This window comes from Aspergillus fischeri, genomic scaffold, assembly GCF_000149645.3.
Source record: "Aspergillus fischeri NRRL 181 1099437636262 genomic scaffold, whole genome shotgun sequence".
NCBI lineage: Eukaryota > Fungi > Ascomycota > Eurotiomycetes > Eurotiales > Aspergillaceae > Aspergillus > Aspergillus fischeri.
In genome coordinates, this window is record NW_001509764.1 from 1,791,918 (window position 1) to 1,804,549 (window position 12,632).

At 50.6% G+C, this 12,632-nt stretch overlaps 4 protein-coding genes across 4 annotated transcripts; 2 read left to right on the forward strand and 2 right to left on the reverse strand.

Annotated features, from left to right (window-relative positions):
* Positions 1–1,013: 1,013 nt before the first annotated feature.
* NFIA_099990 (putative C6 transcription factor) lies at positions 1,014–2,357 on the forward strand (the record flags this gene model as incomplete). The annotated part of the gene is made up of 1 exon (XM_001262258.1): positions 1,014–2,357. The coding sequence occupies one exon, from the start codon at positions 1,014–1,016 to the stop codon at positions 2,355–2,357; it is 1,344 nt and encodes a 447-aa protein (XP_001262259.1).
* A 649-nt stretch (positions 2,358–3,006) lies between these two features.
* Positions 3,007–3,668, reverse strand: NFIA_100000 (uncharacterized protein; the record flags this gene model as incomplete). Its single annotated transcript, XM_001262259.1, has 3 exons — positions 3,007–3,167; positions 3,232–3,336; positions 3,392–3,668. The coding sequence occupies 3 exons, from the start codon at positions 3,666–3,668 to the stop codon at positions 3,007–3,009; spliced, it is 543 nt and encodes a 180-aa protein (XP_001262260.1).
* A 3,947-nt stretch (positions 3,669–7,615) lies between these two features.
* On the forward strand, positions 7,616–9,090 carry NFIA_100010 (putative amino acid transporter; the record flags this gene model as incomplete). Its single annotated transcript, XM_001262260.1, has 2 exons — positions 7,616–8,980; positions 9,034–9,090. 2 exons carry the CDS (start codon positions 7,616–7,618, stop codon positions 9,088–9,090), a joined length of 1,422 nt encoding a protein of 473 aa, XP_001262261.1.
* A 924-nt stretch (positions 9,091–10,014) lies between these two features.
* Positions 10,015–11,577, reverse strand: erg13A (putative hydroxymethylglutaryl-CoA synthase; the record flags this gene model as incomplete). The annotated part of the gene is made up of 4 exons (XM_001262261.1): positions 10,015–10,191; positions 10,244–11,307; positions 11,354–11,456; positions 11,518–11,577. The coding sequence occupies 4 exons, from the start codon at positions 11,575–11,577 to the stop codon at positions 10,015–10,017; spliced, it is 1,404 nt and encodes a 467-aa protein (XP_001262262.1).
* Positions 11,578–12,632: the final 1,055 nt, after the last annotated feature.

Here is a 12,632-nt window from a genome sequence, read left to right on the forward strand (position 1 = left end):
CGCAAATATTCCTCTAATATCCCCTCCTGTGGCCTTCTTGTCGAGCAGCGATATTTATTCCATGCGGCTTGTGATGATTGGCATGGCCTCTTCTGCAGCTCATCAACTTATACGAGGCTTGGCAGGCGCACAGGTCAATAGGAAGGGCAAGTTTTATGATGTGGAGAAATCAGGGGTATTGAAAGACAGGAATGATCAAATACCGAGCCCTTTTACGAATTTTCTACGCATCTGAATGGTGGAGCGGTATGATCGCTGCGTCTCGCCCCCGCAGCCGAAGGAAATGAATCTCGTATTTCGTGCGAAAGAATGGCTTCAGGTTTAAGATCATGGAATGACGAAGCTCAAATGGGGTACATAGCACTGTTCTCGATACCGTGGGACCCCAAGGAGACTGGAATATCGAACAGTTCCTACGGAGTACAAAGTATGATATGAGGCTTCGGACGGTCTTAATTGACAATGATACCTAAGGCATCAAGGGACCTCTCAACTCCGAAAATTCAGGCAACCAATCTAATCATGTGATGAATGAGTCAGACAGCCGAGGAGGTGTATCGCAACAGTCTGAAAGCGTACAAAAGTCAGACCACAAGTATACCACTCTGACTATGACTTAGAGAGGACATATCCGTCTTGCCATGACGCACCAGGCGCAAGCCACAAATGCGACCGTGTCGAGTGCATTGCCCTCGGGAAACATGCGCCAGCGGTCGCGACAGGCATGCGCGCCCTGCCGCCAACGCAAAAGAAAGTGCGATGGGAGATTCCCATGCTCGGCCTGTACAGGCTATGGATATGACTGCCAGTTCCTGGACGACTCTGTGAAGTCTGTCAAAAGAAACGCAGACTCGGTTTCGTCGTTGCCACTGCCCTCTACGAAGGCTGCTCGTTTGTCAGAGGCGACAGCAAAAAGCCTGGGAGGCAGCTCGGTAATCTCTTCTTCCTCTCATGGCATCCTTGAGCCTTCAAAGCTCAGGTATATGGGTCGACACGCATCAGTTGCGTTTCCCATGACGGTCGGCCTGGAGTTGCAGGCCGCAAATCCCCCGCGCCTGCACTCTTTTGCGTATAACCCTGGAGTTCGCGCAGAGCCCAGCTGTGGTGTCTCTTTTGACTTGACTGCATTTATCTCATGGGATAAAGTCCGAAGTTTGATGGATGTGTACTTATCCACTGTCCATCCCGTGTTTGGACTGCTGGACATGGAGCGGCTGTACCATCGATGCGAGGAGCACTGGCACGGGAAAGCACAAGGCCTCTGCCTGGAGGCGCTAATCAGCGGAGTCATTGCTCTCGGCTCTCTCTTCTCCGGTTTTCTCAGCGAAGAAGAAGAGACGAGGGTCATGCTGCATGCGAAGGAGATCCTGGAAGATGCCTCAGTCAGCCGGACACCCTCCATTGACAAGATCGCCGGGTGGATCTTGCGTACCATCTATGTGCGAGCGACCAGTCGGCCACACTCGGCTTGGATGTGTAGCTGCACCATGATGCATCTTGTTGAAGCTGCTGGCCTCCACCAGCCATTAGATGCGGTCATTCTGACGACCGGAAGTAGTGGCAGAAAGGCTTTGGAGGATATCGCTGAGACACGGGACCGCATTGCCCAGGTAGCTCAGTGTTTGAATATAATCATAGCCTACGACTATGGGCGGTCCGCGGTAGACCTTGGATTGACATGGAAGAGAGACTCGAAGAGCGATGCGCCATCTAATGACCTGACACCTCAGTTGTTCAGTCTGGTCGGAGCTGTCCCACTCGACAACAATGCTGATCCGGCTGCCAGGCGGGATGAGTTGGCCATGGGCCTCGAAAATCTGGTCAAGGTATCGGTTGAGCATGACTTTTTGATATTAGTCAAGGCAGACCTGGCATTTTGTCTCTACCGCCGACTTCGACTTTTAGAGTCTGTAACACCTCAAGCACAGCTCGACCGGGTTATCGAGGTCGGTTGTTCCACATTACCCTCTGCCCGACGACTGGTGGCACAGAATCATCCATGGTGGAATGTCGTTTGTACTGTCTTTCAGTTCATTTGCATTCTTGTCGCCATCGATACAGCCGAGAGTCTGGAAAAGATATCGGAAGCCGTGGAGACCCTGGAAATGATCGCACAGCGATTGAACACACATTTGGCAAATGAAGCGCTTCACACAGCACGTCATCTCATCAACGCATCATTGGATAAGAAGCGAAAGGGCATCTCGATCCTCGAGCGGGTATCGGGAATTTCTGCGCCGACTGACCCTGATCGCTTGGGAGGACAGTGGCTCCCTTCAGATTCATTGCTGGATTCCTTTCCACAAACACCGTCGATTGATATGGACTTTCTTCTCGGTATGGACTTGCTGCTTTGATGACATGCCGTCTTCAAATGCTACCATTCGACTCTGCAGTTGATTCAGCCAAGGTAGACACACTGTTTCACGATGATATGACGCGGAGAATGGCTGTCTACGGAGCGACGGTTCCTACAGAGCTGCGAAAGCTGCATATACAGAATTCCACGTCCAACGTTCTCCGGCATCATTAGAGGCGAAAAAGCCGCCCTCCAGTCGAGCACCGCTGCAAACAGCGCCAGAAGTGCTAAAATGTCTAGCGTTAATAGTGCGCTTGCCGATACTTGTGTGGTTGATGGAACTCTATTGGAGGGGACGATATCCGCCAATCCATGCAGATTGCCCAGTATGCGTAGAGTATGAGCTTCAGCTGCATGACCCATTAAGGAGAGGCGCTCACTGCCACATATGCTGTCGGTATGTTCATATGATACTACGCAAAGGCAGATGAGTAGTACCTAGAATACTGAAGACGATGCGAATAGAGGTTCGCTTCGGAGCGCATATAACATCGCTCATAAATGGAGCTACTGATGAAGCGCAAGTGTTCATATTGTTGCGTCGGCCATTGCCTTTAGATGGGAAGCTGTGTTGAACATTCACTCCAGGTCAATTATCGAACGCATGACAGACTATCGTACAGCTCATCAAACCCGAGAAACATTTCCTAAAACATTTTCTCAAAGACATTCTGATCACTGTCCAATGCGTCCGCTTCCTTGCGCAGCACGTCTGCTCTGAACTTCCGGAATGCGTTCTCGATGCGTTTCCTTCGCTCAGGGTCCTTTGTAATACTGCGACTTCCACTGGCTGCTCCGGCAAAGAAGCCTGTAGAGAAAAACAGGTTAGCGACCATTGCATCTTTTGTATATAAGTATTGCACCAGGCATACCCAGCTCCCCGCCCAAGAAGAGTCCACCAGCGGAAGCAAAGAAATATGTCGCAAAGTCTCCCCATGTTGTCGGCTTCAATAACGGGGTAATATCAGGGATTGCTTCTATTTCTCTGTCAGCAATTGCAATCTTTTCTTCCGCCGAAGAGGACTCTCGCACCAGTTCGACCATCCGCAAACACCACCTGCGTGGGTTTCTCCGCTGCGCGGAATGCCTCGAAAAACGCCTTGCGCGTGCTTCGCAATCGGAACGCGACGTAGAGGCCAAGGCCAATTCCAACTGCCGAGCCGACGGTCGTCCAGAGGGACACTCTGGAGGCGGCGCTTTTCAGCACGTCGCGATCTTCGGGTTGCAGGTCATGTTGCATGTGCTGGTCCGCCAGTCGCGTGAGCTCGTCGCCGCGACGACTGCGGATGGAGAAGGAGGATTCAGGCATGTCGATGGATCGAGGTAGTAGAATGGTTTTAAGATTAATATTTGATAGGAGAGAATTTGCTCGAGAGATGCAGGTTGATTAAATATCAAGGTTTATGGGACTCGACAATTGAAGCTGGTTGCGAGTAATGACGTCAGCGGAGAAGCGCGAATTATAGCATCATCATTTTGACATTGTGTCCCATTCTTCAGTGATTACTAGTTTTGAAATAATCATTGTATAGTTTGACAATCGATCTACCAGCGGGACGTATCAGTCTCAGGCATTGATCATGAAGCTTGAAGTTTCCTGGGAGTACTAGGTAGATAACAACGATATATGTATCATTCCCGTTTAGGTGTATGATAGTAGTGAGTACTGAGTCACCGCATCCTCCTAAGCTCTTGACAATTTCTATGCAAGAGCTAAACTCTTTCATAGAATCGTACGATAACCCTGGTGTCGTCGATTGTGGACACTGCCCAATATGATAGGGTATGCTCATTGTGATGACTCGACTTGTAGCCTACCGCTGCCGCGAGGATGGAGACATAACTGCGGTACAGCCAGCAAAGAAGTGATTCTGGTACTCTAAGGCATCGGCGACAAGAACAGGCTGAATGAGCAGGGGATCACGGCCCTTATAGTCAGATCAGATGTGGCCAGGGCTTGCAGAACCATCTGATGAGCGTTTTGCAGCACTGCTCAAGGCTCACCGCGTCGCAAAGACGTCTTTACTGCTATCTGAGGGTTGGCATCCCGAGACGGAGTAGCCGGAGAAATGTATTTTGAGAGCGTGCTGGTCCTGGAATCTGACCAGAACCCGTCATCCAGCGTTCTTGAGAATCCCGACAAACCTTCCAGTTTCCTCATCTTCAACGTCATGATATGCACTTATGTATTATCCATTCAACCAAAGATTGACACTTGTTTCAGATATGCCACCGCCACAATCTTGGTGGAATCCTGTTGTATCTATCAGACCGCTTTATCGTAATATGCAAGGGATGGTGCGCAGATCTCAGTCATCTCACGTCAGCTCTTCCACTGAAATTTGAAAAACGAGTTTGTCGGTGGCAATCGTGGCATCCCTTGCAAGATCATGTGTTCGCTGTGACAGGTTCCCATGCGGTTAGAGCGCCTGGCACCTTGGGCACCAGCAGATTGTGGCTCTAGTTGTGATCTAATCAAGCGTGATAGATCGGCAGATAGACCATGAGATTCTTAAGCTTTACCGGCGCACGTGCGACAGTATACAGCAAGGGTTGAGCTTCGACATATCTCGTGGCCTGATTGATGACGGAGTTAGTAGATAAACTATGTTGGTGTCACGCCATCCCCTCGTCTTCGGGTGTGGCTGGATCGACATGCAGCAGCAATTTGTCGAGGTCAAGGTTACTCGAAGTTTCAGGTATCCAGGCTGACTCCCTGGAAAATGCCATGGATTCTCGCAAAAGGGAGGATAACCTGCATGTCAGTCGTTTCCTCAGCAGGACCGTCCACAACAGGCTTACGGGTTGACTGCAGCTCAAGGTAAGGGTCACGTTCGACAGTCTTCCAGAAAGCAAGGGAGCATAAGGAGAAAAACTTCCATGAGTCTGCAAGGGAGGGACACGTGTACGTTTGTAGGATTCCTAAGAAAGTTTCCATGGGTCTCTCTGGGTAGGGTTCCTATGCCTACGCTGGACCAACTGGTACACGCATCTTCTAAGGCTGTCAAAACAATCTGTTGTGCTTTTGCCTCAACTGGCAAGAGTTTCTGTTTCATCGACGAAGCTTATGCGCCTTGATTAGTCCTGTAGTGATTGGTTCTCATACATATAGGTGTGTCCGACGACTGTCGGACATGGTCAAAGGGTTATCATCGGAGCCTGGCAGTTCATCATTGCTGAACCAGTGGAAGTGCATTCGGAGTAGCAGAGATGAACCCGCCTCTTTCCGAGAATCGGTCTTTGCTGGTTTCCAGAATGGTCTGTGGACTATATGCACCTCTGCTAAGCATGATGCGGGATTTTTCTGTTGTTGAATAGCACCCGTTGCTCAACCGAAGATTCCCAACAGAGGTGTTTACCCTTTGCTTGGCAATCTGCGATCTGACAATATCAGAGCAATAGTCACGTTTGCTCTAGGGCCCAGACGGCAGTGAGGACAGCAGTGACTCCAAGGTGTCTACTTCAGCACAATCACAACTAGGCTTGTTCTGGATTCCGAGCAGCCACCTTAGGTAACTTCGGATAACTTCCGTTCTGAGTAATCAGCACAACTGTCCCTGAATAACTCGCGCAATGAATATGCTTTACGCTCACGTCTCCAAGGATCGTCTCTGCAGCATCGCAACTTCAGCTTTCGACCCGATATTGTTTATAAAAATGGCTCATAACGGAGTCGTGAACGCGGGGTCTAATGTCCACCTCTCCGCATGGAGATCCTGAGGCTTCCCCAACAATATGGAGCAAAAGAGAGAGCGATATCCACAGTATGAACTGTATTAATAATGGAATCCCAAATAAACAGGCAACTCGTGTAGGATACCCTCGTCGAGATGAGGTGCAGCCGCGACATCCTCAACATATTACTGGGAAACCGATCCTGGCCCTGCGGTTGCCGGATCGGGACTAGTCTGAGACATTTTCATGACGCAAGCATTTTATGCAGTCAGCCAAAGCCTCAGCCGGTGACTCCCAAACGCATCGAGGATAGGATACAGAAGATGTCTCAGAGAAGAATAAGTCTATGTCTGATTCAGGGGGGTTCAGATGTACTCCGTATACTCCGCAATCAACTGACAGTAGTACACAGTATGGAGTACTCCGTACACAGGAGCACGCCTGGGACTGAGAGGGAGGAAATAATAATTTCGGCATCCAGGGACAAGGCAACCCGACACTAACCTGAAATAGCCTAGCCTCTTGGCGGAATTGACTTTTTTCCGGTTCCTGAAGTCGAACCTGTCGAACATGTCGAACATTCTTATTCGCCCTACTCCGTAAATCCGACGCAGCCGGTCGCACCGCTACATGCTTATCTTATCTCACCTGACCACACTAGACCAAGTTCGGCCCTGACTGCGCTGTGGGTGGCGGAAATTCCCTGCCAATTTCTGCCAATTGCTGCCTTGTCGTGTCTTGTCTGGCTTGTCCTGTTGCTTGCCGTGATGCCAGTTGCCCTTAAGATCGGATTTGGGCGGCGCCACCGTCGATCGTCCGCAGAGTTTTATTCATGTCAGTCAAGGTATCAAAGGCTTCTTCTATCATATCCCTTGCTTTCATTCTACACGTGTCGCTTCTCCAGAACTGTTCCAGGACCCCCGCAATGGCCATTGAACGATTTCCGGGGACTTTTCGCGGGGATCTGGGCTCATCGACATGACTATTTCCCTTTGGTGATATCTATTACCAAATGCAATCACTTTGGTGCTATCTCGACTCCACGTCACAATGGGTCCACGCAGCCGTGTCGTTTCACAGAGTGTCATTGACTGCCAGCAGTCTAACCTGTTTGTGGCAAAGTGTCCACCCTTCGTCTGCCGGTCATTTGCTGGATGATGCCAAATGCAGTAACCTGGTACGCATAGTGGATCGTCGCACACCAGCGCCACAGAATCTAATTAATAAAAGAAATTCCCTGCTATCGCTCGTGCCCTTGGAGAAAAAGGTCTCCAAGTCTGGCTTATGCAGCCCATACGCAGTGCTCTGTAATCCCATAGTAGTCCAATCATGCCACTGTATTTATTCTAATCGGCCTCTTTTCCCTCCTTCTCCCACCCCCCGTCTCTGCCTCACTTTTCCGCTCCACACCCATTCCCGCCCCTTCGGCCAGTTTATAAAGCACACAGCTGGCTTGTTCACTTTTCTCTCCCTCTGCTCTTCGCTCTCACGACTCGAGGAAGACGGTTCGATCTTGGGGCTCAGTCCACCTTTCTTCTCCCTTTCTCTCCCACCGTCTGCAACCTCACCCTCCCCTTCAACATGGGGTCCTCAGTCGACATTTCTGACTACTCTGATACCGGCAAGGCCGTGGGAGCCGACAATGAGAAGGGCGAGAAATTCCTTGCTCCTCCCCAGTACGATGGAGACATGATTGGGGAGATGAGCGAGGCAGAGAGACACATCTATGAGCACGGTGTGAAGAAATTCAGCCGTCTCGGATGGAAGCGTCTCACCGTCGTGCTCATCGTGGAGGCCATTGCGCTTGGTAGTCTGTCGATCCCCTCCTCCTTCGCGACTCTGGGTATGGTGGCTGGTGTCATCTGCTGTGTTGGTCTGGGATTTGTCGCCATCTACACCAGTTATGTGGTCGGTCAGGTCAAGCTCAAGTTCCCTCAAGTCGCCCACTATCCCGATGCGGGACGGCTCATGTTCGGCCGCTTCGGCTACGAACTGATCAATGTCATGCTCATCCTCCAACTCACCTTCCTGACCGGCTCACACTGTCTGACCGGCACTATTGCCTTTACCAACATCACCGAGAGTTCCATCTGCTCCGTCGTGTTCGGCGTTGTGTCTGCCATCATCCTGCTGCTGGTCGCCGTCCCTCCTAGTTTTGCCGAAATGGCTATTCTGGGCTACGTCGACTTTGTGTCGATTATTGCCGCCATTGGGATCACCATCATTGGCACTGGCATCAAGAGCGGCAATGCACCGGGTGGTCTGTCCGGAGTGGAGTGGTCAGCCTGGCCCAAGGAAGGGATCACCTTCACTGATGCCTTCATCGCCATCACCAACATCGTTTTCGCCTACAGTTTCGCCATGTGCCAGTTTTCCTTTATGGACGAGATGCATACCCCCAAGGACTTTGTCAAGTCGATCTGGGCGCTGGGTCTGGTGGAAATCTTCATCTACACTCTCACTGGTGCATTGATCTACGCTTTTGTTGGCATGGACGTGCAGAGCCCTGCGCTGCTATCTGCCGGACACACTCTCAGCCGGGTGGCTTTCGGTATCGCCCTGCCTGTCATCTTCATCAGTGGCTCCATCAACACCGTCGTCTGTGGCCGTCTGATCCATGGACGCATCTTCAAGAACTCCCACATCCGCTTCATCAACACCCCCACTGGCTGGGCCACCTGGCTCGGTCTGATCACCGTCATCACCGTCGTCGCATTCATCATCGCTGAGGTGATTCCTTTCTTCTCCGACCTGCTGTCCATCTCCTCTGCCCTCTTCATCTCAGGCTTCACCTTCTACTTCCCTGCGCTGATGTGGTTCCTTCTCATCCGTGAGGGCAAGTGGAATGAGCCTAAGAACTTGGCCCTTGGTGCCTTGAACGTCCTCGTCTTGATTATTGGTCTCGTCACCCTGGTCGGTGGTACCTACTCCAGTATCGATGACATTGTAAGCATCCTCCCGAGCTGTCATTTTCCATCAATCACTAACGTCGACACTAGATCATCAACTACAGGGAGGGCAAGGTTAGAGGTGTTTTCGCCTGCCACATGGTCTAAACTTCGAATCACCAACAGCTACGGCTGAAACTGCGCTGGTTGTATCATATATGAACGGCTTAAGACTTGTCGCCGATATACCACATTTCTCTTCCCAGTTTATGATTAGACGAGCCACCGGCTGGCTCAACATAGATGATGTGCATGTACATACTGCGTTTATTTCGATATCTGAGCAAGCGAATCATAAATTTATTCTACTCTGACCTTTCAGGATCTCACACATTAGTGACTACAACCGATAGGCGATCCAATGTCTGGTAAGTGGTAGAAAATTTTGACAGCGCCTAGACTAATCTCCCTCCTGATTTCTGTCACCAACCTTAATTATGTTGCAAGGAACCACGGTTAAGCTTCGGTCCTGAATATTCTAGAAAACCTTTACAAACCATCGCTGAATGGTGCCAAGTACTTAGCTGGTGGATCAAACTGATAAACCCAAATACACCAAAGTCCGAACCGCTGAAATGCCTTCAAATTTGCCATCGGGCATCGGCCGGAGACACTCGGGAAATCCCGGGTGATTGTCTTGTCTGCTGAGGATCTGCTCAGTATTCCTTCACCGGAGTCCAATTCAGGGTGGTTCTCGTATTCTTGGTCTACTATTATCATTTGCTTCGGATGATTTTCAGCTGTCAAGATGTACATTCTGGATTGCAGTATTGTTGATCAACACTGCTCCGAATCTTACGATTATGTGGCACAATGACTTAGCAATAATATCTATCGTCTTTGCTAATGATGAAGGCCCATGTAAGGATCCACTGTTCCACTTGCCCTACACTGTGGTCCTCTAGTCCGTACCTTAATATTCCCACTCTTATCTTTCGCCGTCTGTTCATTGAAAGTGCCCTATTGGCCAGTCATGTTGGATGACAATATTCTCGAAGTAAAATGATCTCATTGTCCTACTCCCGCTCTTGATTAAACAGCCTGTCCATGCTGATCCTCACACATAGAGAGGTATGGCTTCATGTCATACTTGCGTCGATATGCCTCATCCACATGCACCAGGAAGTAGGTTCCTGGGGCAAGGCTCTCGACACTTCCCTCGAGAGTGTAGTTCCTCTGCTGATATGCCTTTTCGCGGAGTTTACACATCTACCATACCTTAGTCAGCCGATGATCAGAACATCCATATAAAACAACTCACCTGATCATAGAACTCAGGCGATACTGCCGTTCGAGCACTCAGCCGATCATGCAAGCCAATCTTCCGAGCTATCTCGGTCGTGTCGCCCTTGACACGGAAGCTGAACAATGTGCTAGCCAGACCGCTCCCGTAGCTGAACATCCCGATGCGCTTGTCCTGCAGTCGGTCGCTGGGGACATTGCTGATCAGGCTGATGAGACCCGCATACACGCTGGCGGTGTACATGTTGCCGCAGTTCGTCGGGACGGTCAATGACGGCTCGACGCGCTTGACGAATCTCTCCTTGGTGAGACTGACACACAGCTTCTCTAGGCCCTTGTCTGTCAGCGAAGCGGCGAAGTCGGCCTCTTGGACTTGTGCCGGAACCTCGTCAAACGATCCGGGCTCTAGTTTGAAGTCGTTGAACAGCAACCGGCCATACCCCTTGGCCACCAGCCTGCAGTTTGGCGCGTGGAAAGCGAAATAGTCAAACGTGTCCAGGAAACTGGCCTTGTGACCATTGCTAATGGCTGTCCCATTCGTCTTTGCCTCTTGCCGTGCGCGCTGCTTGGCCTGATACCGCTGGTAGCATGCATCCAGTGCACCCAGGTAGCAGGTGTTGGAAAACTGCCCGTCGACCAGCGGGTACTCGGATTTGAAATCCGCCTTGTAGAAGTCATAAACGTGCTTCATGCAGGAACCCCGGACCGGCTCCAGCACCAGAGGGGCATCCGGACCGATGAGCATGGCCACGCAGCCGGCACCACCGGTGGGACGCGCCGCTGGCGTTTCATACAGGGCGATATCCCCCGCTACGACGATGGCGTCGCGGCCGTCCCAGGATGAAGACTCGATCCAGTTCACTGCGTTGAGCAGGGCGTTGGTCCCGCCGTAGCAGGCGTTGTATGTGTCGACGCCCTCGATATCAGTGTTGTCGCCGAACAGCTGCATCAGCACCGTTTTGCAGGACTTGGCCTTATCCAGCAGAGTCTCGGTTCCGACTTCGAGACGGCCGATGGTGTTGGGGTCGATCGAGTACTTGCGCAGAAGGGAGGATACGGCGGTCAGGGCAAGAGAGTAGAGGTCTAAGCTGTCAGTGTTGATGCTTCTTCCATCGGATGGGTTGCTCACCTTCACGGTCATCGCAAAAGCTCATGTTCTGTTGACCGAGTCCGATGGTGTATTTCCCTGCACTGGCTCCCAGAAATGTCTCTAGCTCGGTCTGGGGGACATACTGCACTTCTGTTAGCCAAGGTTCTTAGTAACTGCAACAGGAGAAGCACTGGCGAACCTACTCGACTAGGGAAATAGATCTCCAGGGCTTTGATGCCTATGTTCTGAGCAGAGGAAGGCATGGTTGGTCGAAAGAATGTCACTCTTGACTCAATATTGACTGATGAAATTGGGCGCAGGAACTCGATTATCAGGTAATGGAGAGCAGCTTGAGGACGCAGACCGCTTATTTATTACATTTCATGACATCTATAACGAGGGAGCTGAGGGGTCAACTGCAGGCAGCTGTGATGGGTCCTACAGTGTACATTGGAGCATCATCTGCACCTGTTGCTGTTCCTTTCCACCGAGACTAGGCCTCCCCCTGCCTCTTGGGCTGGAATGTTGCGTTACAAGTAGATGGATAAGTTAATTTTATTGGACATTGGATGACACTTCGATCTGGTGTCTGTTGTGGTGATGGCATCTCACGCCTGTTGTATGCACAATGCTGTCCTGTATCTACCAACTGTCTGAGCACATTAAGATTATACTTCCCCTCAGTCAAAAGAAAGGACTCAGGTATAGCTATTTCACAAAGATGCAACCGTAACTGGATTATTTGGGTGCAGATTTCCCTAGATATCCATCCATAGAATACTTGTCGCGGCTGAAATATAGTGACGTGGATCGTCCAGGAACACCCTTGCAGTTTTCTTCTTTTAGGTTCCCATGACATCATGCCCATATGAATCTAAGGAGACTCTTGATATCTTGCTCGAAAGAGGTGTACTCCATTCGCTGAAGTAATAACAGTAGATTCATGTCTACCTCCCTTGGCTAGTGTCTGGTCACCACCTGAAAAGATCGGGTTACTCACCAAACAGGCAGAGTTCAATAGATTTGCGCTATGTGACCGGTCCATCTTCATGATGCACTTCAGAGCTCGTAGAAATCAGACTGGATCCAATGATGCCTCGATGCCCGTCATATCCGAGATTCGAATCGCAGAGCACAGCATGACCCCCCCGAGCGTCGTCCTTGGCCGGCGAAACGGCCGGCTCAAGTAAATTGTGCGTTCGCCAGTAATTACCTTTTGGGATGGGTTGTGTATTGCTTTTCCAAGTCTGCAGCATACTTGCGTCGTTGATAATGTAGTTCTGTCCGTCGTATCTGATGTGCGCAGGCAGCATATCAT